The sequence below is a fragment of the Acanthaster planci genome, linkage group LG18 (assembly GCF_054643075.1).
Source record: "Acanthaster planci isolate LZ-2023a linkage group LG18, COTS_SCS, whole genome shotgun sequence".
NCBI classification, from domain to species: Eukaryota; Metazoa; Echinodermata; class Asteroidea; order Valvatida; family Acanthasteridae; genus Acanthaster; species Acanthaster planci.
The window spans coordinates 12,502,411-12,529,367 of NC_141794.1; the positions used below are offsets into that span (position 1 = coordinate 12,502,411).

Sequence of the window (26,957 nt, forward strand, 5' to 3'; positions counted from 1 at the left end):
TGATCCCTTGGTCTGTGGTCACCATCTGGCAAGCTGGCTGTTACAATGCCACAGGGCATGACAGAGCAATAAAACAGTCCTTTTCCCCTGACCTTTTTTATTGGCTTTTTCTTCTTGTCTTGTCTGGCTTGATGATGCTGGGATCAATTGGTCCCCAAAGCTAGGGTACCAGGAGCAGTGTTGAAGGGTCTTTTTTGTGTTTTTTTAAACCTCAAAGAAATGGCAAAAGCTTTTGACGGAAAGTGCTGTGATCTTTTTTGTTACCTCAAAGAGCTTAAACCCAAACAGCCAAGCGGCATGGTCTGAACTGGTTCAGACTTTGCAGTAATCTGTAGGTAGCTCCCATATCACTTTGTTCATGTACATTCAACTGCCATTTCTTATCACAGTTGCTTTGATCAGAAGCTTTCCGGGTTTATTTTTACTTTCAACAAGTTGCTTTTGAAAGCAAAACCTAGTTATTCTGTACCTCATAACGAGGAAGTCTCACTAAGCTTAGAATTTCCTCGTTTGATGTACATTTTCTACTGGAGCTGCTCTCGTTAGCTTGTTCAGCAAGGATTTAGACTTGTGGAAATTTGTACAAACACCTTCTGATCCTTCTTCCATTTATAAAAGTGTTAAATTCACCAGCGGCGGAATGATTTTCAAAGTGGGAAGGGGAGTTGTGAGGCCATCAGGCATCAGCTATTAATAGGCCAGTCCATTAAGCCCAAGCCCATTGAAGGATTGCAAGAGTGGGAGGGGGGGAATGCCCCCAGTTGAAAAAGTGGGGGAGGGGCCACTGCCCCCCCCTTCCGCAACCAGTGCTTAAATTCCTTTGAAGAGTCTATATTGACTTTAACAAAATACCAAAGTCCAGGAGCGTGTAACTCTCGTTTTCTTAGCTAGTGAACAAATGAAATACCGTAATAGCCTTTCAGAACAATGTGTGAACTGAAGTTTGAAGATGCTCAAATTTTCATTATTTTGGTCATGTGTGAGATGCAGTTTACCCTTTTTTTTCTACGGTGCAGTTGTAAAGGTGCATGAACGTACTGATCGATTATTCTCGTAATTGGCAGACAGGAAGTTGTCCTGGTTCATATCGCTGCACCGTAATCATTAACGCCGATCGCTGACTTAAACGTTGGCAGTTCATCACTCACCGATTTCGCCGCGCTCGGCCGGCAGGGAAATGAATGAGCTTGCGGCCGGCATTTGTCAGTTTTTAATAACAGGAAGGCTTCGGCAGTCCGAGCCATTTTGCCATGAGACACCTGTTGGTGTTTGGCCAAATAAATAAGAAATATGACAGGTCGGCCCGGAGGAGAATGATTTGGACAGGGAAGAAAGTTGACAGGATGAATGTTCTTAGCCACTTCAGTTCCAGTGGCCTGCTGTCTGCAAGATGTGGAGACTCTGAGTTATGAACTCTTGGGAGCAATATCTCTCTTGAGGGGCTTGTTTGTCTGCCTGTCTGCTTGGCTGTCTTACTACTACCAAAGTTTGACCATTTCTGGTTAGGTTGGAGTTGATCTGTCGTGCATACACGTGCGTGTATATTTGCTGTTTTCTGTACATGTACTTTATCATGGCTGTTAGAAATGCTTGTTGGAAGTTTCCATAGCTATTGTAAAATGATCTTGTTGATGTTGATTATATTTTCATTATGAAATATCTTAATGTATTTCTGCTGGGAAGTTTTCTGCACAGAAATCCAGACAAGATGGTGTCAGACAAGATTTAAACCTCAGTCTGTAGTTGGTCTGTACAGAACTGCCATGTAGACCGCTTACACTTTGCCTACAACTTGTATGGGTGGCCATAATTTGCAGAAACATCACCTTTCGGTCAAGTTTCAATTTTACCTCAAATTGGTTGAAAATGGACATGTGTCCCATTAATTTTAATTAGGTTGTATTTTGATTTATTATTTAGTGATAGTTGTATCGTTGTCTAGAGTTCTGATACCTGTAGATGCATGGGATTTCACTTTGAATTATTCCTTTATTTTTATACCGACGTCCAACCATAGTTTTACATCCACTTGTCAGAAAAACACGACTGTGACACCAAAAGAGCAGACCCCATTGAATAAGATGTCAGAGAACACTGGCAAGCTCGCCAGTGCTGCCTCTATTTCAGCTAGTGGTAACCTGTAAACCCTTTTGTTCAGGACCCAGGACACTGGATAATTGCATGGCTTGCCATTATTTTGTGCAGTTGAATCTATTATTATTTTATGCACTGAACACATGTCTCCTCTTCAACAGGTGGCTTTTCACCTATTATAGAAAACAAGTCACGCCTGATTGGTCACCTGGTATCACATGACAAGCAGCAGTTGGCTATTGCTGGTGAAACTGATATGATAAATGATATTTCAGGCTCCAGTGCCTGGATAATATGAGTTTATTAGAATTGAAGGTATTTTTATTTTGGTCTGTCGTAAGTCCCAGCATGGGACTACTTCTTTATAATACCTGTTAGCTTTACTGGGAGGGGGCACCACTCAAGCCTGCTTTAAGCTTCATCCCTTTAGTCGTGTCTAGGTACCGTTCTTTGGGAGTGGACTGGTCAGTGCATGTATGTGGCACAGGCAGAGATATTTTCCTGGTCTTGTATCCTCGGCTTTTTTTTTATTAGGCCATCATTCTCGTTTAATAGACCATAAACTTATATTGGTGGTCTGTTGTTTTGTTGCATAACAGTTGTGTGTGTCATCTTTGTCTAGCGTCATCGCAGGTGTCCGGGGAGGGGGGGTGTGAGAAACTGAATAAACAAAGGGAGTGGGGCACCGGTAGAGCTGTTTTTGTCTATACCATGCAACATCGGGCTCGGTAAAATCATGCAGACCCAAAACGTACATGTACATGTACTTATATACACATGTACTTGTGAGGCATTGCACTCTTTGCAGTATGTCTTCAAAACATTCCTTGGGCAAAGAAAGAGGAAATCAGACATACATGTACATGTACTTCCCACTCTCCCAGATGCCCCTCCCCCTTTGTGGGAATTTCTGAAATGTACATTACACAACCTGTAATAGCCGCCATTCATCACTTTCAGTTTTCTGGGGAAAAAGTGTGCTGGAAAGAAAAAAGTGCATCCCACTTCCCAGTTGCCCTCTGACCCCCACCCCCAAAATCCCACCATACATGTACGGTATGTAGTCACCCCACTGGTGTTATGCACATGTGTGATTGAAGCACACTTGGGAGTGTCTCAAGGAGGATACCTTAGCGTTCTTCATGTCATTCCTGCCCCCATGTACAAGACCAGTACTTATCCTGCATGATTGATAACATCAACAAGTATCATTGTTATCTAGCTTGTCTGAATCTTTCAACATCTTGAACTGGGACTGATTTTTTTTTTGTCACCTTGATGTTTCAAATACTAAGCCAGTTCAGAGACCAAATCGAAGGTCCTGCTGTGTTTCTTAAACAAACCTAGGGCTGAAATCTTTACACATGTGCATGTGTCCAAGAAAAAAAAATTGGAAATATTATTTGATCTAAAGTTTATTGGAGATGCATATCATTGATAGCTCTTTTGTTATTTTCTTTTGTTGATTACAGGTTCGAAAACGTTAAAAGCAGACCCGGCACAAATGCAAGGTCAAGGGTCGTATCTAAGCACGTATGGGTCAGCAGGGTTCACAGGGTCATCTAGTCAGGCTGCTCAAAGCCCCTACTATCAAATGCAAGGTGAGAGCTGCCATTTTGTCCTGTCAGAAGTGTTCGATTTGGAAGTTGATAGCACATGCTCATGCTACTGTAACTTTGTTGTTAAAACCAGTCTGCTGCAGAACTGGCTGCCCCTTGAAAGAGTAGATTCCGTGTCAAGCAAGGGCGCTTTGTTAGTTGGAAAATATCAGGCTGACGCGCTGCATGCATAAAGATAGCCAAGTGTTTACGGCGCGAAGTGTGCAAGTTCTGAGCGTGCACAATGCCCATGTACCTTTCTTGGAGTTAGCATAAGGCACTGGCCTTCCCCATTGTCGTCAATGAGGGCATACTTCTATACAGAATCCATAGGGATTTCCAGTCCCTGGCTTGGTCTCTGGCTTTGTCCCTAAACTCAAAACTGCTCATAAACGTATTACTGTACATGTTTTTTAGAGCTTAGAATGTCAAAGGCAGAGGTTTAAATATTGGTAATGTCAAAAGCAAATCAAAGCAAATACAAAGCTGGTGATTAAAAAAAAATTCTCATATGCCTTTAAAGTCGTTCAGTTGAATAGAGGTTTGAGGATTTGAAAAATGTTCCCTAGCAAAAGGGCTTAACGATCCTCTATCCTACAGTAGTTTAATATGATTGTGCTCTTGGTATTGTGGGATGGTGTGGGCTGAAGGATGAAAGTCGATGACTTGCACAGTTACCATCTGAGTCAAAGTGCCCAAAGAAATTGCATTGTAATTTGTTAGGGTGCCGCTCATCCTGTTGTGGTTTTCTGTTGATTTCCAGGAGGTAGTTTCACTGGAAGTAGTTACCCCTATCCCACATGCAGCAGCAGCACGTCCACAACTAACTCACAGGGTTTCAACAGCTCACCACAGGTAAGGGGCGATGTCTCCCAGTTTCTCCCAAGATTCGGAGTGGATTTACATGTACGTGTATTCATTCATGTTTACCTAAAATGTGACAGCTTCACTGTGATCGTTTCACACAGCCGCGGTACAGATTTTACTTGACTTGGAAATACATGTAGGTGTCACAAAATTGAAGATGTATTGAAACCCTAACCCCCTGGGGACCATTGAAATCCTGCATAACCTTGTTGGGTTCAGCATGGCTAGCCCCCTAGGGACCATTGAAATCCTGCATAACCTTGTTGGGTTCAGCATGGTTAATCTCCTAGGGACCATTGAAATCCTGCATAACCTTGGTGGGTTCAGCATGGTTAACCCCCTAGGGACCATTGAAATCCTACATAACCTTGTTGGGTTCAGCATGGCTAACCTCCTAGGGACCATTGAAATCCTGCATAACCTTGTTGGGTTCAGCATGGTTAACCCCCTAGGGACCATTGAAATCCTGCATAACCTTGTTGGGTTCAGCATGGCTAACCCCTGGGGACCATTGAAATCCTGCATAACCTTGTTGGGTTCAGCATAGCTAACCCCCTAGGGACCATTGAAATCCTGCATAACCTTGTTGGGTTCAGCATGGTTAGGGTTAATTAAGAATCGTTTATTACCTGTGATTATGAGTATGGTATATACATGTGCAGTTATCTTAAACCGGCCCACTTATCTGGTCAAACACTAATGTGTCACTGGTAGTAGACTACTGATTTTGGCATCAATGAACAACTTGCAACATGCTGCCACTCACCAGAGCCCCTTATTGGGCTGAAGGCTCCAGAATCCTGCCCAATGAAAGTCAGTTGGAAGTCTCTGCATTTTTACTTGCACGTTCATGCATGTCATGTCCAATTTCATCATTACGCCAAATTTAGCTGTGCGCAAAAGCCAGAGCTCAGTCTTCTCTTTCCGATACAAAAAACCCAAATTACTAGAAGAAATAAGAAAGTGCTTGTCAATTTGGGGGATCTGGCTACACAAGTGTATTTATACAAATTGAGAAAGTGGGAAATGTAATTTCAAGCTCTGTTACATCACAATTGAGACATCTTTTTTTTCTCTGTGCTTTGATAAGGGAGAGTATGGCTCCTATGGTACATATGGTCAGAGTGGTTTCAACCAGTACTACCCGGCACCAGGCTACGGCAGTCCGTACATGGCAAATAGCGCGCTGGGTCCCACACCTTCATCCGTTCCCACGACGACGACGACATATCAGCTAGCACCATTACCGTCTGAAAGTGAGTATGCCATTGTTAATGCAAGCAAGGCTAAAGTTCTTTTCAGCTGGTTTGAATATTCTTCGCACGGCTGCGATTTTGAAATAAGAATATGAGCCAACTCTTTCCCTTGATATTTCCGGGTTCTGTGAATTTGGGTTTGATTTTCTATGTGTTTCCTGTCATAGCTGGCATATGATGTTGGACATTTCTGGTAATGCAAATTACCCGCCAAACAAATAACTCCCATGCCAGATGACCCCCGTCAGCTGAAACAGACTCAAATAGCCGCATTTATAGAATGACCCTCCTGCAATACGTTGAATTATGAAAGCTTTTTATATGGTTCAGGATGTTGCATCTCTCTGTTTTAATAACATGCAGCTTGCTCATCACATGATTAAACTTATTTACTTGTTTGTCAGCCTGGCTCCTTACCGATTTCAGATAAAGGCATTTTATGAACATGAATCTTTACATTGATTTGAGAAGAGCTATTTGTTTACAGTTAGTTTGCAGTGCTTTTTCTCTTTTCAACAATTCTGTTGCCCCTTTTGCGCTAGTTTAGTGTTTTCCTTTTTTTCCCCCATTGCCTTATTTCTGTTCACATTTTTGCAGAATTTATGAACTTTTCATGCATTTTTGAATTGCCCATTACTTGGTGAACATGTTTAACCAAAGCTTCTATGGGGAGAATTACAAATTTGAATTCAGAATGGCCAAGATGTAAAGGAATGGGTTGTCATGGCAACAGAAAAAAGATGTGCATGTTTACAAAAAACTAATGTCCAGATTGGGCATTTTACAGAATTTGTCGAATCTCCTGTTCTTCTGGAAGGCCAAGTGGCCCCACAAGACGCGCCCAGTAGTGCTAACGAAGGTAATTATAACCAGCCAATCCAACGTTTCATTTTTTTGTCGTGGTTTGGTGAAACAATCTATATATCACGCAGGTGGAATGTTCCATTGTTTTTGATGTTCGTCATGGAAACTAGCATATACATGTATATTTTTGTTCCATTGTTTTCATGCTATTTTAAGCATTCATCATCCAATTAAGTTTTGGATTGCAATTTGGGCAAAATGCATGAAACGTTCATAAATTGGAACTGTTGTGATATCCATATTCCCATTGTGTGCAGTGTTGTTTAATTTGACCTTTGGCTGTATTTTGTTTATGGATGGAGCATGAATAACAAAGCCTGTGGGCCAGATTTTGGGAATTAATGATACAAAGCTCTGATTTTAGATGTGGATTAAAAATTGAAAATTAGTATGACAGAATGGTCAATCAGTTTCCTTCCTTATTGGAATCTGGAAATAATTAAGTTTAATCTCACATATTTGCAGTTTGATGAATCTGAAAAACATTTTTCTGCAAAGTTAACAGATGGACAGATCTTCACATGTATCCATAATGCATGGCATTTGTGTGTCATTTCCCGTCATTTTCATTAAATCACACATTAGTGTAATTGACAATATCACAGTTTTTTTGTGTGGAATATGAATTTTCTGGGTTCAAAAACTAAGAATGACAAATCCAGACAGTGAAAATTCCTCATTTCAATTTACCGCTTGGTGATTGGTTTTGCCAAACTGACTCTGAGATGAATTGTCACCCGGCGAAGAAATCTGCATCCATGCACATGTCCTAAAAACCCCATTTCACCACTATCCCCCTTGCTTATAGTCCATCCCAGTTCGTTGTCCTCGGCAATTTTCAGACAAAAGGAAACGATAAAAAGGTCAGAGCCAGTGGAGCCAGCTACCCTGCTTTTTTCTCTTTTCTCGCCCCCCCTTCCATCTCCCTTCAGATGCTTTTTTTTTTTCCTTCTTTCCTCCTCCTCTTGTCTCTTTTCTCTTTCGGTTGCTCCATCTCCTCTGCTCCATCTTTCCTCTCTCTTTTTCTCGCAGCAATGGCGCGGTTTCACGTTACAGCGGGGACTCGTTTACCGTCCCGGTAAAAAATGCGGGTGAGCGCGTGTCGCCCCAGGCCAAACGTCTTCTCTCCCACTCTCTTCCCCCCCGTCGTTCTCTCTCTCTTCTCTTTTCTGTCGCTCTCCCCTGATGAGAAAAGACACTGTTCTTCACCTCTGGATCCCCAGCCTAATTGAAAAGGGCTAGATTGCCCGACAAGCACTTCTGTTTTGCTGTCATAAATTGTGCCGAAATATCAAAATGTTTAAAAAAAAATCAGTGAATGTAATCCCCAAACAGCTGTGTGCCTCTTTACTCTCATAGTGTTATTATTCTTCCTATATTCAGTGAAATAATTTTTTTTTCTTTGAAACATTAGCTGTGATTTCTGCATTTTGTTTGTGCTGCTTTGATTAATTTACCGGTAGATGCAAAGTGTAAATACCAAATTGAATGTTGTCGGGGTGAGATTTATCAGGATTTTTCCTGACTTCAATATTTTTTTCTGTCAGGATTTTCCTGGTTTCAGGATTTTTCCATTGGGATTTTCCTGGTTTCAGAATTTTTCCATTGGGATTTTCCTGGTTTCAGGATTTTTCCATCAGGATTTTCCTAATTTCAGGATTTTTTCCATCAGGATTTTCCCGATTTCAGAATTTTTTTTCAAACAATCCCTTTTAAAATCTGGAAGCTCCTGCATATACCAGAAAGATGTTTTTACAAAAGTTGATGTAGGACTCAAGAAGGCAAATACAAATGCACACGTATACCATAGACCCTATGCTGCCGTCAGGCCCTCAAACCCACTGCTGATTATATTGTGGATATCTTATTTGCCACTAATCTCTCCCCTGGATCTGCTGAGAATTGGTGCTTTCCTTTCCATAATTACAGTAATCAGTTTTCATTTTTTTTTTAATTAAACACGTTATCTTCTTGTGAATTGGGTTATAAATGTTTCAACAGTGCGTACGTGAATCATAGGGGTGGCTGGATTTTTCGAGGCTTCAAAAATATTGCAGAATTTGTTTTCAACTACACGTACAGTACAGTTGAACCTCATTAATAAGATGCCCTTGGGACCTGGCAAATTACCTTGTTACAACAGGGAGCCTGGTATTATTAGGAATGAAAACAAAGGATTGGGACTTACAAGATTTCCTTGCTGTAAGCAGAATTTTGTATTAGCCATGCTTTCATTAACGAGGTTGGACTTGGTGGTGCATGTACTGTAGGCCTACTGGTGTTTTGGCTGTTGTGCATTTTGGAGGTGTATGTCTTTGTCTTAGTGTATTGGAAATATTGCGTTGTGCTCAGGCCTGTGATAATTTATTTGAACTGCGAATTTGCACCTTGAAAATTGATGTTAAGTTTTGAGTCACATTTGTTCCATTTCCATTCTGTTACATTCCAATCTGTCAAATGTTCATTATGGCTACAGCAACTGAATGAATACCATGTTTAGCCTTTGACCCGGTGTGGCTATTGGCTTGACTGTTATTTTGTGGCTTTGTTGAAAAATGTCTGTTCTTTGAAAAAAAAATGAGTCAGAAGGAACTGGTATGTACACAAGATACATGTATGTCCTTTCAGTAGGTCATTGAGGTGAGAGAAAAGCAAACTGTTTGAAATACATATTGTTTGGTTCTGATTTGTCCTGGAAAGGAACACTTCGTTTGCAAAGTGAATGGAACCCCGAGTCAGTAGGGGGTGTCAAGAAAATTTTGTTTATTTTCAGGATGTATAGGTGTACTTAGATGTATGTGACAGTCCAACTGTGACAGATTTGTTTAACAAACAAAAAGAGATCACGAACTCAGATGTGCATTTTTCCTTTCACTGTCTGATTTCTTTTTTTTAGAAGATTGTGATCCTAATGTACATGTGCCACTTTGCAGATGGAAATGATCCATGCAAAGCCAGTAGCTGCTTCAGGGTTGATGTTTTGTCTTCCAAGTTGATTCCTGATAAAACGCGACCCGCTTTGCAGAATGTTCATAGAGTCACATGTCACCAGAACCGCTTTTTAGTTTGAAGCTTTTGAAAGAAGCAGTGTTTAAGCAATTGGAATCCTCAACATTTTAAAATTTACACAACGTCCAGTTTTATTATTAGCTCAAATTCCTCATTCTATTACAAAGTAAAACTCCAAAGCGGCTCCGGGTGACTTGTGACTCATTTTCACAGAGTGGGTCACAAATTATTAATGTCTTTTGAGTAACTCAGGAACTTGTCTGACCAAAGATGTATACTCGGAGGTTGCACTCGGCATTTCGATATTTCACTCTCTCAGATTTATTTATCTCCTTCATTATTTGGTTTCTCGTATTTTTGTTTTCCTCTGCAGTTGAAAGTTCTTTCACCACGGACTCGTCCATCAAGTTGGATGACGCCAATGGCAGGGGAAGACAGGGTAGTAAAGGAAGTAGCGCAAGGAATCGTGGGACTGGGAGGGGGAGGAGGAACAACCCTTCCCCGCCTCCGGAGGACGGTCTTGAGGTACGGGGATCAACACCAAGATCTGAACGATCTGCCATGCGCAGTCTCAAAGTGTTTTCCCAATATTGTAATCCAGGTTGCCACAAGGGTTATTGGGTTAACTCGCATTCATTTCCTAGTTACACGAAATGAACGATATGTCACCAATGACCTTGTGAAGAATCTAGCACAATGTAGCTCAATTGGAGCAGTCATCAATTTACACCCATGTAACAGGTATTTTCATTGGATGCCTCACAGAGTGATCATTCAAAAGAAACCACCATTTGTATTCCAATTACGAACTAAAATTGACTGAAACTATCTGCCCCAAGCTGAAGTGCACCCCAATCGGTGAAAAGAAAGACAGGTGGTTACAAGCGGGTTCTTCCACGCGTTCTGCGTGTACGCAAAGACCATACGTGCCGGAGTAAATTAGTCACGCATACTCAGCGTGCTCCGTGTCAAACGCTAATATACTTGCGGGCCTCATGGTGCACCTGGGCATTGACTACCAAAAAAAACCCACGCCCTCTTTTCTTCCGCTCGGAGCACATTGCCAAAAGACTGAGTTTGTACTGTCCAATAACACTTTCTATGTTCCCTACTGTTCAAAGTAACCTTTGAATCCAAAGGTAAGACTTGGCAAAATGTGACCTGTCACGACACAATGAGAGTTAAGTCACCTCCCACTCTTTCCTATTTTGAGGGTTTGAAGTCATCTTGAAGGGAAGGTCAATTTTTTGGTTTGGTAATGTTGGAAAGAGTGACCCGTCTCCTATTTAATTCCAAATATTTCACAGAATCACATATTTAGAAATGTCATTCTCAGCAATTACAACAAGAGTATAGTATTTGTTCCTGGTCTGAAATGTTGAAACAATGGTCAGGAACAAAGAGGCAAAGCTGCCAGAATAATGTCACGTTGTCACCTTATGCTTACCCTAAGTGTTCCATGTACATACCACTGGAAAGCTCTCTTTCTGCTGATTTAAAAAATATCAATATCTCTCTATTTTGTGGGGACAGGTAACATATGATTATGTGTCTTTCCACTGCCTGGGGTTCCAGGTAGAACAGAAGGTGACAAATGGGGTACATTTTGTTTCATGTTAAATTTTTATAGCTAGGTTGGAGTGTTAAATTTTTAAAGATGTACAGGGTAAGTACGCAATTTGTCTTACGTCTTACTGTCCTTTTTTCCTGTCTACCTTTGTCAGCGAGTCTTTGTCTGGGATTTGGATGAGACGATTATCGTGTTTCATTCGCTGCTCACAGGGTCCTACGCTACCCGCTTTGGCAAGGTAAGTGGACCATTTACTTATAGATCCTGAAACAAAAGTGTTGTTTGCAGTACTATATGCTATTTCTCCCCTCCTTCTGTAACTTAATAAGAACAGGGGGAAATGATCTGGTTCCCAACTTCCAGTTGTGCAGTAGGCTTGAAGTGAAGGAGGCATTAACCAGTGTTGATGTCACATTCTCCTTGTGTGGCATGTGTTATTGTCTGCCTAAATGTAGGCATACTTTTATATGGAGAGCAAGAGCCTGAAATTTACCAATGAGCATTAATGTATGGTCTCAGTATGCCTCCCGTTCTTTTTCTGTTTGTTGTTTTGACTTTATCCCTGACTGAGCTTACATTCCGTCATCCCTCACTGCAGAGTTCAGCCTCAAGATAATTTATCACCTATTTACTTGATTAACATAATAAGCGTTGATGCACATCAATTCAGAGCACTTCCACGGGGCAATTTCATCTCTGGAAAAGGAATGGGTCAGGGGCCCACATTCACAATGCCCTATTACTAGCTAAGACCCTGCCCAGCCCTCATATCTACCCCATCCTTCACCCCAATCTATCCATCTCTCCTCCCTCCCTCCCTCTTCCAATCCCCTGTCATAAACCCCACCTGTCCCCATTACTCAAGAGCCTGTCCTCTCCAAGCCAAGTACACATGTAACAATCAAGAACTTGGAGACCAGGATTGCCCTAGACATGCTCCTGATACGCCAAAAAAGAAGGCCAGATGAAAAATAAAATTTGTTTGGTGGCCAAGGAAGACTGACATTTTTTTCAAAATGGTGGTGATATTATTTTAGCTTTCCGAGTGCCTGATTTGTACAAGAAGTTGTTTGAACATCTCTGAAATGCTACCTTCTACCTGAATTTGTTACAAAATGGTGGGAATGATATGGGTGCATAATTGGCACCAGAAATTGTTTGACTAATTGTTACCGCAGGGCTGAGGAACTACCCTTCACTTTACAGTTGCATAAATCTTCTTGCACAACTAGAAACAGTAATATGTGCCTGGGCTTACATTTGTATCAATTTAGGCTTATTTGAATTCCACATTTTTGCTTTTCGCCTGAAAAATATTTCAAGTACTGTACGTCTGTGTTCCTTGCTTAATACTCGAGTTTCTGCTGGTTGAAGGTACATTTGTATAATGAATGTCACAAACTGGACGAGCGAGCAACCTGCATATGATTGTCAGCTTATTAGTGCTTTAAATAACCACTCAGTCATCATGCTTGAAAATGTAAACAGGCTAAGAACGTGTCTGAGGTAGGAGCGGGCATATATGTACTTTGTTTTTGCACATGTAAAATATTTACTTGTGTTACAGGAGAGACAAAGAATTTTAGTGAAAAAACGTTCTCGGCATTTTGTCTGAATATGTTCTGTTGGTTGTGATCAATATTTATTCTTAGTTCCAACATGTCAACTACCTGTATGCCTTATTTCAAACTCATCAATCTTCACTCTTTTTTCCTGATGCCCCTCCATATTGTTCTGAAGAAATCGCATGAGGAAGTTCTGCCTAAAATGTGGAAAGAAGGTTGTGTTTTATGTAGGCCTTTATTGCTTAGAAATGTGGACATGAAGCCTTATGTAAATGGATTAATTTCCTCCAGATAATGCGGTGGTCTTTCTGACGAAGGCCAGCTTTCACTGCAATGATAGCCATTGGTACTTGGTATATTGTACTCTTACAAATATGAAGACATCTGCTGCCTGAAGGCGTGTGGAGATTTCTTCCTTCTTTCCCCTGTCCAGCCTGCATTCTTTCCAGTTTATTACCCACCGAAGCAGGGCATGTTACATTAACCCTTCTGACCTCTGACCTCCTTCGCCTTTGTCAGAGAGTTCACAGGTGTTAAGTCGTGAACATGAATTGCAAGCCCCGACAATCACTCATGTCATGGTTTGTCGTGGTAACGTGCGAGCAGATGTCATGATTGATGTTGAAACCCGCTGAAATGTCCGCCATGAGTTAAACCTCGGCTTTTCTTCATTTTTTTTCTCCAAAGGGTGAAATTAGGTTAAGGTTCTGCACAGTTTTTTTCTTTTTTTTTTTTGGAAATACTTCAATAAATTGTTGCACTGGCATACTAAAAACCCGGCTTTGAAAAATGGGCCAAGCTTTTGGGGCATGTTTTGAAATATTTATTTTTCTGTGGCGGCACAGCTATAGAAATTAGGTTAAGGTGCCTTGTTTTGGTATTTCTTTTGGACCAGCATTGAGAAAGGAGGGCGTTGCAGTCTTTGTTTTTCTCAGGAGAGGCCGTAATTTACTGCCCCCCCATATCACAGCAAGTCTGCCCTCCCCACCTGAAAAGTTTTGAGACTTAGTCTGTCATTGTGTGATTTCCTTTATATCCTGCCAATTTTTGCTCATAAAGTCGTAGTTTTAAACAGAAATGCTTCGTAATCATATTAGAAATGTTAAAGAACTACCAACTACATGTACACATGTAGTCCTACATCTTGAACTAAGACGACAAAACAATGAATAAATGCTTTGTTTTTCATTGGAAGTTATTTGCGCAGTTAGAAAGTATTGCCGTTTCCTGAAGTAATGGCAATTGGGGTTATTGACAGGCCAGGTTGATCAGGAGACTAGAGGATGCCTGAACCCGATTGTGGACAATTTCCGTCCGGTGTTTAATAAACCACCAACGGGTAACACAGGAAGCCGAGCTAGTTTTTTTTTTTGAATGTTGCTCTTGTTTTTTTTGTGGTTTTTTTTTTGTGGCGTGCCTCACCTGACGGTGGCAAGAAGGTGAGGCTTAGGCTTGGCCAGGAACTCCAGAGATTCAACAACAAATTTGTCAGTTCACTTCCTCAAGGTAGAGGAAGAACCGAGGTGGAAATTCCAGGTTAGGCATGACGCAGTAAAAACCCCACATCTGAAATATTTTTCTGCTTCCTCCTTACAATTCTTTTCCTTAAACTGTATTTCCTGATTTGAAATTTCATTTTGCCTTCTTCAAGTTTAGAAAAAAGCGCAAGACCAAATGTAAACTTCGTAGTAGTAAATTTGAATGTTGCCTTTGAAGCATTACCTCGCAAAATAGATTTTATTCAAATTGAACTCGTTAATGGTTTATTCTGAAACAGTTATCAAGAAATGATTTTTGCTGTTAGTGGAGGCACATGTGCATGTGATACGAACATGGACACAGCTAAAATGAAGCCAAAGTCTGTATCGATGGCCGTTGTCCCATGTCATGTCTTTTTGAATTGGTTCTCAGTTTCTTACTGTGAGTTTCAAACAGGGTTCCCGCAGCCTGGAAAAGTCATGCAAAAGTCATGGAAATTTGTTTTTTGTTTTCCAGGCCTGGAAAAGTCATGGAATTTGGTAAAAATGACTAAAGTCATGGAATTTTTCAAATACTGTGAGTGATTTCTGTTGTCAGAAATAGGTGCGAAAATGCGTAATTTTATTTGCAACTTTGTAAGTCCAAAGAGACCAAGAAATTGCGGTATTGGGTCATGGATTTTCATAATTTGGTGATGGAAAAGTCATGGAATTTAATTGTCCTTTAGGTACAGGAACCCTGTTCAAATGACCAGTTATTTAAAGTGACGTCTTTTCTAGAGTGTTACTTTTTCCCTAGGGTTTGTCTTTGTGTACAAATTTTGAATATACTTCAGATGTTTGCGATCTTTTTCGGAGAGGGGATCAGAGAATATAAGGACATTTTTGGAGGAGTCGTTTTGGCATACAGTGTAGGAGTTTGTTTTTTTCCTAACTAAGTCTAAGTTGTGTTGCAGCAGATTGAATTTATAATACCTTAGCAATTTATAAGGCATATGGTAGCTCACAATATCTGTTATTCAGAGGTAGTAATGTACGCGTACATGAAACAATCTGCCTATCACGCTGTGTTCTCTTTGATCTATCTTTGGCAAGGTTCCCTGACTCTCTTTCCCCTCAATAAAGAGGTTTTCAATATGTAAGGGGAATTCCAGAAATTACAGGTCCCAAAGTGTGACATTTTTGTGTCCCTGTTACATCTGACCTTTGTTATTTGACATTGAAATATCACTGGAATTGATTTCAAACTATTACTATTTGTTTGGCAGGTCATTTGCATTAATTCATCACTCTTAGAAATTAGAAAATGTGCTCTGAACTTACAAAATCATATGTCAGATGTGGCAGGGACACAAAAAATGGACCCCTAATTTCTGGAATTACCCATAAGTAAATCTTGGTTGGAACAAAAGCCCCACACATCTTTACCCCCAAAAAAGCCTATTAAAAATCCCAAGGTTGTCTCACCTCCATCCAGGAAGGCAAGGCAACGATCCTTGTCAGAATGTCTCGGTCTCCACGCCTTGGCTCTACCTCCCCCCTGGGGTTGTTTCTCTTTGTCGGTCTCTCCTCTGTCACCCTGTTTGTCTTGTCCCTGGGTCATTTGGTGGTGACCTCAGCTGGCAGTGGGGACACGGTTCTGGCTGTCTTATCTGGCTAGCAGGTATGCCAAGGCTGTAGAGGCTCACTGAACTCAAGAATGTTGCCGCCAATAAGCCAAACCATGATCAGGCCGATTAAAGTTCACAACTCTCAAGCTGATTTCAGCGTAAGATTTTCTCTCATCGGTGAATCGAATTGACAGCGAATTTGTGAAGTTATTTTAATTTCAGATCAGGAATTGACTCAGAGAACTTTTATTAAGACCAGTTATGGTAACTGTTAAATTACAGGTAGAATGAAAACTTAAAAATGTTTTTGTATAAGGAACTTTTTGTAGTTTAAAAGCACAGTCATATGAAATCTCTTTTTTGCCTCTCAGTGCTATATTTCTTTCAACTTCATATGTTTAGTTTGAATTTGTTCCAAACCAAGTATTGGGGAATTCCTTGCATGGTGTTAATGTACTTTTTTTGCACCGTTAAGTTCTCGATTTCAGGCAGTATCATTGATGATTGATGTTCCTTTTTTTTTTCGAATCAGGAAATCCTGGAGAGAAACCGTTGATTGAACTCCAAAATCAAAAACAAAAAATCCCCAGAAAACCAAAAGAAAAATCCCAACTGAACCATTGGAGATAGTTCCTTGACTTGTTGATCACTATGAACTTTTCCCCATATTATCTTTCACAGAATTGATAGTTCTGAAGTAACAATCATTTCCTCATTGGGGGAGGGGCCGTGTTACCACTCTGTTTGCACTGGTTTCGACTTCAGGATTTGCTGGTTCGACATCGGCTGTCCTGTAACCATGGAGTGTTTTGACAGTTGCGCGACCCCATTTTTACGAACTTAGATAAGCTCACTGAACAGGATAGTACGATAGAATTTTAAATGTGGCGATGGAAAGGCAAACTGAAGTCACAATCCATTGATTTAAAGGATGAATTTAGAAACTTGTTAGGATGCTTTTAATACACGTACCTCGGGTTTAAAGCCTTGTGCTCAGTGTGGGTTTGTTATGGAGACAAAACACTGCGTTAAAAAGTAGACCATAATATTTATTCAGCTGAATTTCTTTTTCACTCCACCTGACTGTGTACAAGCACCTGATAAAGTGTTTTCTCTCTCCAGGAAACGATTGCCAAGTCCTCAAGGCAAAATAACTCCTTTCACTTTTCAATCGACTCAGTTTCCTGGGAAGGAGTTTTCTAGTCAGTGTAGAAACGAAATCTGACTTGGTGGACTTGTTTTAGCAGGCAGAACATGCACCTAGGCAGGGCTTGTCGACGCCAGTAACATATCGTGTCCTGATACTGCAACAAGATAAAATGCAGGGACCACAAGATTGGTTCGTTTTCAGTGGAAAAGTGCTGTTATGATATCAAACAACTTCTCTCGGGCCCAAGTATTTGATGCTACAGATGTCCGAATCCTTGATCATGTGCAGTTTATGACGTGTCTGGGACATAAAACATTTCTCATACTATTCATATGATATTGCCATATTAGCTCATACTCCTATTTACCAATATCCCCCTTTCCCTTTTGAACTCAGTTGTTCAAAAAGATTGTTTGACGAGGCATTGTCCTTTCAAACAAGCATCCTGAATACATCCATGCAAGACAGGTACTAGGAAGAGTTTTGTATGTGCCATTGTACAATAGGATTTTCATCCCATTAAATCAATTGTGGTCATTTTAATTTACATCTGTCAGAGAATTACTGTCCTACGTGTAGGTTTTCTTTCAAAGTCTCCAGTCTGCTGAAGTCGGCCGCCTTGCACCCCTCCACCACAAGGTCAAGGCACAGTGTGTGCACTTGTTCGTGTGAATCTTTCAGAGGAACAAACACGAGAACCCCAACTTCGGTAAACCTCATCTTTGAAAGGGTCTTTTGCCGAGAGCTGGCCCTGGCCGGATGAAAGTCAGCCCGCATCAACAAATTTTACCCTGGAAAGCCTCTTTAAGATCTAGTCGGAGTTCACTGTCCTTGTGTTACAGGGCAAGCATGGAAGCACTGGTGGTGTTGACTTGTCAGTGTTGTGAAAATGAAAACCCGTCCCATTGAAAACGGAGAAGAGGCTTTCCTCCCGATCCCCAGCATATCTGGGCTGTAATGGTACACCCCAATCCGACAATACATGTAGCTGCCGACAAACTTTAGACCGCAACACTCTCTCTCCCTCGCTCTCTCTCTCTCTTTCTTACTGGAGACTGACTTTCTCTTCTCCCTGTTTGCCTTGCTCTATCCCTGGCTCCAACAGCAGGATACTGTACTTGGATTTCACAGTTCCCTTTTTACGACCGTGGATGGAGTGGCATTATCGTGTTTTTTTTTTTTTAACAATCCGTACATGTAGGTCCGTGTTGGACCCGAATTAAGTGTGATCAGGTGTTCGTGGAGGCGCTGCTTTGCTATAGATCACATGTACGTCCAACAAGGAACCGGCAAGAAATAATAAAGTTTTTTCCTCCGTCTCAATTACAGTGCATTAAATATGACAACTGTAGAATACTGCGAAGCCGCTGCATGCGTAAGTGACCCGGGCCGTAGACCGAGACAAGATTTGATGATGAAACTGCACGTTGATGAGTGGTTTGTCCCATTGCTAGAAGCATAGTTTCATGTTTAAGGTCACCATCACCAGTGGAAACATACGTAGTGACATTTTAATTGTCAATGATCTGTTGATAAATGTGTCATTGGCTGAAACACTGTGCTCATGAAATGGGCATAACTATAGCCCCCTCCCCACTCTGAGACAAAAAGTAGGCTACATGTATACCAAAACTTGTGCAGTACCATTGTAAACAATGTACATGTATGGCATGTATAACGTTAGGTCATATCTCCTGCTTGTCTTCCAAAATGAGGCATTAAAAAAATCTCCATCCTAAACCCCCCCCCCAAAATTCCTAAATCTGCCCCTGCTACGTGCACATGTTGGCCATAAAACTACTTCTATGTGTAGCTGGGTACATGTACATACTTGTATGTGCTTTTTTCAATTACACTGTACATTTACTTATTTTCTGGAATATTTTTTTTGGCCTCTGTGGTTATTTGCTTGGCGAAAAACAGCTTGCAGATGCTCTCCCAAATTTATGCTGAATCAGATTGTCATGGCGTGCTTGACTTGCGTCTGAAAAAGATGTGCCTGTTGACTGCTCGCGTGTGTGCGGGCAAGCCACACTGTGAAGAACAACTGTCCTGGTGATGCGAATCTCACCCCTGCAGTCTCGCCCCGGAGAACTTGCAGCCTCCCGGTAATAATAGCATGAGACAAGTTGGTTAGCCGGTCCCCTCCCCCCATGAGGTCACGTGGCAGGGTCCCTCCCTGTCAAGATGGGCTCAGAACTGGGTCATCTTGGGTCTGAGACCATGGTGACAGAGATTGGAAGCTTGGTAGGAGGGTTGTCCCAGAAATCCTCTTTGGATGAACTGTTTTTTTAATGTCTGTTGGAGTGTGGCATTTTTAATGGTGAATGTTCCCAGTGGGGATTTTGGACCAGAGGTGGAAGTTTCTCATATAAGGGAAATAGTCGTGACTGCAGGAACGAAGATGAATTTGGACAGATTTGTTTTTCCTAAATACATGTAGATTCCCCCCTTCCTGTAAGGAATACCAGTGATCCTTGAGTGCTAAGGGCTTCAATTGTTGCATGGTTACAACATAATAAAAGCTAAATACAAGTGGGGTTTTTCCAAAATAGCATTCCAAAAGGATTTTTCTGTCCTTTATCTCTTGATCACCGTGTTTCTTCAAGCACTCATGGATCCATCTTCTCTAAGAAACATCCGACACTCGGAATGTTTATAAGTTACCTCCGAAGGAGAAAGTGGATTTGCTTTTTGCTCAACTATTTCTACCACTTTAAAGTATGACACATACCCTCCTGCTTCCATGACATTTTCATAATTACTGTGTGGAAGTTTCACTTCTATTTTCCAGGCTAGAGACTTTGGCAAGGTCAACATACTTTAAAGGTGACCTTACCTGATTATAGATTTTTTGCCAAGATTTTCTGCCATCTTTACATTGTCTGACTCGGAACCAAGCTTTGTTGTTCAGGACTGAGACACAGATGTTGGAAGCGATTTCTTGGTAGAAGCTTATCCTATGCATTCTAGACCTGTTTATAGTTAAGAATTCCTGGCACTAGCTCCATCTCTTGGCTTTGAAGATGTACATATTCAGTGATACGACTTTTCATGCCAATTTATTTTTTTTTTTTAGATATCTTGATGATGCTGGCCCTTTAACTGGGCCAGAGTGGAGCAGGTAGGGAAACCATTTATCATCGGTGAGGTTGTAAAATCAAATCAGCGGTGACCCAGTCGGTATGACGAAGCATTTATCAATTATTCAACGGGGCCGCCAGGCACAGTCCGGAGTCTTGTCATATTTATGAGTCGGGATGATGGGAGGGGAAAGTGTTAGGCATTGGACATTAAACTAAAGGGTTTCTCGACGAGGAGCGAGCCTGTCCTCAAAGAGAGACTTGTGGTTAGGGTTTTTATCCAAGCCTCAGGTCCAGCATTTTGCTCATGTGAAGTGGCAGTTAGGTCGCCAAAATGCCGCAGGATTGTAATAATCAGTTTTCTTTAATGGTAGATGTTGTTGTGATCATCTGGCTGTGATGTTTACACGGATGAAAATCTGGATACAGAGAGAAGTTAGTTTATAGAATTACCTTTTGGGGCTAAAAGCTCCTTTTTCCCTTGTTTTCTGAAAGGAGACCTCTACTGTTGTCAGTAGAAGGCAATTTGTATTTATGTAAGATTTCTTTTTCCACATTTCTACTTGCCACGCCCATAGATAATAATAATAATAATAATTGAAAATTTATAAAGCGCCGTTTCCATGAAAATGATCAACGGCGCAGTACAAGTCGACTTAAAAAAAATTAACTTAATTTAATGTAAGAAATGAAAGATAAGGATCTGCCCTGCCAACAGGGAGAACCTAACCCTGCTAGCATTGGTGATGTCTCGATCTTTCCCGGGACAGACGCCTCTAACCCAACCTACGATAAAAGAAAATTAATTTTACCAGACACGGTGACACTAAAATCAGCTAAACCTAGTTAAAATTAATAAAATAAAATCACGAATCTTGCCGTGCAATATGTCACTGGACAATGTTGCATTGAACATATGCACTGGCAAAAAGCTGTTCAGTAGAACATCTATTTCCTGTTTTGGACGGACATAAAATAAAATTGCCCCTGACACTTGGTAAACCATATCAATAATGTATGGGAGTGTCATTCATTCCTGGCCCCAGGTGCTGCATACACAACATTTATGGGGTTCGTTATGTGACCAATTGGGAAGATATTTTGAAAGAGGTATTTATTTTTTTGCGTCAGTGAACATTGAGTGAAAAAAATAACGAAGAATGTATCTACAGCTGATTTCTAAATCCTGAATTATGTAAAAGCACCTTGCATTGAATTAGGAATGATACATTTTTTTATAATTACAAAGAGAAGAAACTGTTTTTTTTTAATTCATTTGATTTGAGCTGAATGTCACTGTGGGGCTTGTTCCAATTTTTCTAGAGGGAAATGAATCCTTCACCTTTTCCATTAGGATTTTTTTTTGCCCATTCACCAAAAGGTGCAGACATCACAAGTCCTCGGGGGATCTAAGGCCATTGTAGAATGTTGAATGAACAAGCACAGCTGCAAAAAATGCCTCCCAAGATTGGCCAACCTCTGAGGAGGTTGCCCCCCTAGTAGATACTACAGCCTTGCATGTAAACTTGGCCGTGAGTTTGTCCCAGAGTGCAGGCACCAGACCCAGCCTCCTTGTATCAGATGGCGTCTGGAAAAGTCTTCACAGATCTGCTACATTTCCCATCTGTTTTACTTTGTGGTGTGGGCCATATGGTTAATGTTTATTGTACTTTTTGTGCCTGTAGTGAGGGTGTTATAGTTTTATATTTCTTTAGACCAAGAAAAAAATGACATTTTTTGGGGGGGGGAGGAAAGGTTGAATAAATGTTTGTGATGTTTGTGCTATTCAGGAATGACCTATTTAGTATTGATGGTCTTTAAAATGGAGTGCCTTCCAATTACCGCCTGTCAGCTCTGAAAGTATGAATTTTAAAGCTTCGTTATTTTGTTCAAGTTCATGTAGCTTCCAATGTTAGGGCTCAAAACTTTATGAGTTTTATTGCTCGTATAAATTTAACTTGCGGCTTATGCACACCAGACTGTCCCGTTCAAGTTGGTGTTGACCCTCTTTCAGTAATTCTTGCTTTCCTTAGTATTTGGAAGGAGGAGGCAGGAACCAGACCATAAAACAGTTGCCTCACGCAGTTCCTGTATTTGTTGGTTGTCTTTGTTCATTGCATACGTGTACCAGCCGGGGAATGAGTCCAGTACCGGTGAATGACAGTGAAAAACTGCATCCCAATATGTTGTATAGAGGGCTATGGTTTTTTGCTCCATTGGAAATGCACAGAAATCATTTTCATTGATACACTGTTGGTTATGTGCTGCCAACGCTTCCTGCAAAAGGTACTTTCCATCATCTATTCAAGAGTTAAGGCTTGCATTAGAATGTCTTAGCCTTTCCGTGTTGCTCCCAAAAGCTACCCAGCCACAAGTCCAGTTTAGTCTCTCTTCAGGGGTGAGATTTGTCAGTTTTTTTTTCCTGATGTTAGGATTTTTTCCATCAGGAATTTCCTGATTTCAGGATTTTTCAACCAATCTCTTTTACTCAGGGAAATCCTCCATTTTACCATTATTAAAAGTTGGTATAGAGCACATGAAATAGGTTTGAGGGGTGTGTCTAGGCAAACATGAACGTGGGTGTACCAACCACCATGGAGCTTATTGTAGGGCCCTCCAACCTGTGGTGATTACACATATTTCATTGATAGTTTATTTTCTTTCAATCTTACCCATGTCTTCTGAAAGCAACCTCATCAGACGTCATTTATAGGGCTCGTTCTTCAGCTGGTCAGAATTGCTAATTGAAGTAGAAGTAATTGTGGGCCAGTTGTGGGCCATTACTTAACAGGCCAGGTGCATGGCCATGCCCTCCCATTACGGAATCATGGGAGGAATCCTTTTGGGGGCTTTTTAAAGACCCCTACAAGCTCTTGGGAATACCTTAACCAGGTCAGAGTGAAGTGGAAGGGTTCAAGAATGGAGGACCAAGACTGAGTCTTGTAGCTTTGTCAGCGCAGGAGTGTTAAAAAGTCAGGAGCCTTGTGTCAAAAAGAGAAGGGGGGGGGTGGCAGAAAGTAGAACACTTAATTGAAAGACAAGTGGCCTATATTGGCCAGTTATGGGCCAGATAAATCAGGGCATTTTGTCCCTGTCCCTACATATTGCCAGTCGGCTTGATTGATACCCCAGGCAGGTGTTTTTTCAGGCTGAGCACATTGACTTTAAAGTGCGCCTATATACTGGGCAATAGGCATGGTCATGACCGCACTCAAGTTGTTAGTTCTGGTGTTGTCACGATCCGCCTAGTTTGTCAGAAAGAATGGGTGTGTATTAATGTTCACCTCCTTAGTGGACTGAAATTTTCATGCGAAAACTAGATGGTGAAACCACACCAGACTATGAACATGTACATGCACTTGGAGTTGAGCCATTGACATGTTGCAAAAACCAGAGCAAATTTGTGATATTGTCTTTCATTGATATAATCTTGAATACTGTTTGTGTATGCAAGTCCTGTGGCAAGTGACAGGCATTAATAAACGTCAGGGATCCCTGGATAGTGGGAAAAGAAGGTTACCTAGATTCCTATTATTATTTCTATTAGGACCAAACTTGTGTATGTTGTTTCAGTTTTTACAGATCTCTGTTTGGACAGTGGCACATGGAAAAACAGTGTGAGAATCACAGATATAAACGAAACATAAAATACCTTTCAATTATTTTTATATAAAGTGATCAATCTTTACCACATTTGCAAAACTTGTTTCACTTTCTCAGAATGTAGTAAATTAATGCAATGGAATGGTTCACTTTGTCATGTACAGTTCACTAGTTTCGGTTCATGCTGTAACACCATGTGGTTGTAACCACATCTAATTTGCTGTAACAATAGCAATTATTGGCAAAGTACGGCCCAATAACTGCAATGCAGACTTTGCAGTGATCCCAGAGTTTCTGAAGAACTGTAGATTTAGTGTATGCCTTGCAGAGCAAATACCGTAGCGAATACTGCATGCCAAAACTGACATTTCAGATCCGTTTCTGTGAATGCACATGACTAAACAATGAACATGCATTGAATTTCTGCAGTTGTTACAAGACCACTTTACATTTCCAAAAATGAAACCAACCCCATGAGGATGGCGTGTTAAGCCATTTTTTCTCTCTTTTTTTCCTGAAATGTTTTGCCTGATTAATGAATCCATTCTTCCTTCCAAGCACGGGGATCTTGCGTCTCTAAGTCTTGCATCATGAGGAAGTACACAAAAATGCCAATAGGTCGAGTCAAGGCATGCCACCAGTCTGATTGCTACATTCCTGCGTACCTCCAGTCATGCCTGAGCATACGTTGTTCTCTCCCATGACACAGCAGACCCAGAAACAAGACAATGTATTGCCGGGCAAGTATGGTGTTCAAAGCAGCCGTTTATATTGTGGAGCCCTCTGGAGCTGCAGTTCGCATTAATGAATAACCTTTGGTACAAAGGCCACAGACACTCTGAGATTGTCTGGGGATTAATAGAGCCAGGTGTGTGAAAGTTTATGTTTGCTGCCCGAAAAGCTGACATTCTGTGTCAAAATTTTCCCCTTGGCACATTTGTCAGATTGAATGGACATAACTTTACCAAAATAAACAATCAATATCGATAAAATGAAATGAAAATAATAGAATGAAGCTCGCCATTTTGCTTAATCCAGTGAGGCTGTTTGAACAAACTTTGTTCCTTCTGTTTCATTAGCATTAGTTAAACCCTAATCAAAATGTAGGTTTTTCACGATTTTTTTGAGAATACAGTTGAGTTTGAATTCAGTACTGTGACAAAGCCTTCATTCAAGAGTTGGTAGTTTTTTAAAGACCAGAAAAGAATTTGTCATTCCAGTCCTTCAAAATGAGCCACATGAATGGCACCAATATTTTAGATACCAATCTCACTTCACGAGCATGCTATGCTCTCTTCAACATCTGTATCTGCCCAAAGACCCCTGAATGATGGAAACTCATATTATCTTTGGCCCAGAACAAATGTTTTAATTAGGCCACACTCTCCACCTTGAAAGATTTAACGGGTGCACCGATCTGAGAAATGACACGTCTCGGCTCCGGTCATTTCAAAGGTTGAGTTTGCTCCAGAAGTTTACTCGTTAAAGGGACTGCGAATCGGAGGTGGCCCATCGATGGATTTCGAACCAGATTTCTCGGACAATTTCTCGGTACAATTTAGATTTGTACGCAGCTTATGTGAGGCCATCACATTTTTTTGAATGAGTCGTGGATGGACACTTTGTCTATTGTACCCAGAATGGTGGCCGACTTGAGTCTTGAGAAGTCATGGGCGAAATGAGAGTCTTTAAAATATTGGCCTAGATACTGCTGACATGTTGGATTGATTGACAGGACCTAGGGGCCACCAAGAGGCCCGCCCCAGGTCAGTATGAGGGCCCACCACAAACCCACAGAAGTACCAGCCTGCATCACGGACTTTACCCCAGGGTCCTCAAAACATTCATTTGGGGTCGAACCGCCCAATTATGATTTTTTTTCTCTCTGGTCACTCGCCCTGTGTTTGATCTCTTGTAAAGTGCAGAGCTAAGTGAACATCTGGATCCTGAGTAATTTTTTATAGTGAAATCATTCTCACTTTGCACAATGATCCATTAAAAAAACACATTCTGTAACTGTTTCAGATTTCAAATAGTTGAATTGGCTTGCTTTGTTGCAAAACTGTAATTGAAATTTGATTTATTGGGCCTACATGTGCAAAATTGGAACTTTTGAAAATGTTGTTGCAGTGATAAAAGTTTCATTTTGGCTACCCTCAAGTTGCCTGCAAAACTTGTCTACAAGACGAGAACTTTGAAATTGTTGTAATAAGAAAATTGCATGGTAAACCAGTACTAGTCTCTAGATACGTGTGGGCCAAAGGTTTATATCAAAACTTGTGAACAGGAACAAGCAGTTTGAAACTGCTGTTGCTATGCAGTAAAAGATGAAACTTGGACTGTTTGTAAGGTTTAAAAAGATTATGCCTGCAACCAATTAAGCCTTAATGGAATAATCTGGTTTGAGTGTTTCACAACAAAAACATGTAGCTGTTCCTCCTTAAAGAGTTAAGAAGAATTGGTAACACATTTCCTATCCATGCCAGAGATGTTACTGGAGATTCCACAATCTCACTCGTGCCCAACAATTGTGCAGCCCTCCCCAAACAAGTTGTGCCCCTGCCCTGCCAAATTAAAATCACATGGCTGGTCCCTGTATTGCCCCTGACAGGTCCAAAGTGACAAGCGGGGCCCCAGGGCTCCCAAATTCCTCAAATGTTGATGTGGTTAGGGCTTTGTTACTTTGAGCTCCCCTATTATAAGGAAATATTTCTCAACCCTCCAAGTGATACCAGAACTGTGTTCCCTCCATGGTTACATTAGCTTTGACAAAAAGTTGTTTTTCTTTTTTTTCCAATTCCTAATGGTGAAAATGTTTTTAAGTTACTTCTGCATAAATTTTGTTCCGTCAGGTTTGTTTGGACTTGAAGAATAATTTAATTTGTGATTTCACAGGCATTGTGCAGACGGATGACTTTTGACCTGTTCTCTTTTATTGCGCTTTAGTTTGCATTCAGAGAATAGAAATTTCACATTTACTGTGACTCTCCCTGAAGTGGTGTCGGCAACCTCAGCTTCAAGAAACTTTCTGGGCTAGAACGATTCCCAATACTTGTTTTGTTCTGTGAGTGTGACTTTTTTGTCATGTAAATTACATTATTATACATACAATGCTGCCCTGTGTAATGGTGTTTCCATTACAGAGCTGTCTTGTTTTCCCATTGAATTTTCTCTGCGTCCTTTGGCAAACATCAAAACCAGATCGTTAGT

The 26,957-nt window shown here is 40.9% G+C and overlaps 1 protein-coding gene across 4 annotated transcripts in view; it reads left to right on the forward strand.

The window, feature by feature from the left end:
* The window catches only part of LOC110978722 (protein phosphatase EYA1-like), a 136,450-nt gene that overhangs the window by 85,940 nt on the left and 23,553 nt on the right, over positions 1 to 26,957 (forward strand). For 3 of the 4 annotated variants that reach the window (XM_087148464.1, XM_087148465.1, XM_087148463.1), the window contains exons 8-13: positions 3,567 to 3,695; positions 4,456 to 4,547; positions 5,650 to 5,815; positions 6,603 to 6,674; positions 10,062 to 10,213; positions 11,413 to 11,496. In XM_087148464.1, the coding sequence (XP_087004590.1) occupies positions 3,567 to 3,695; positions 4,456 to 4,547; positions 5,650 to 5,815; positions 6,603 to 6,674; positions 10,062 to 10,213; positions 11,413 to 11,496 (695 nt within the window). The remainder of the gene's footprint in view (positions 1 to 3,566; positions 3,696 to 4,455; positions 4,548 to 5,649; positions 5,816 to 6,602; positions 6,675 to 10,061; positions 10,214 to 11,412; positions 11,497 to 26,957) is intronic. The other variant, XM_087148466.1, reaches the window with a different exon arrangement.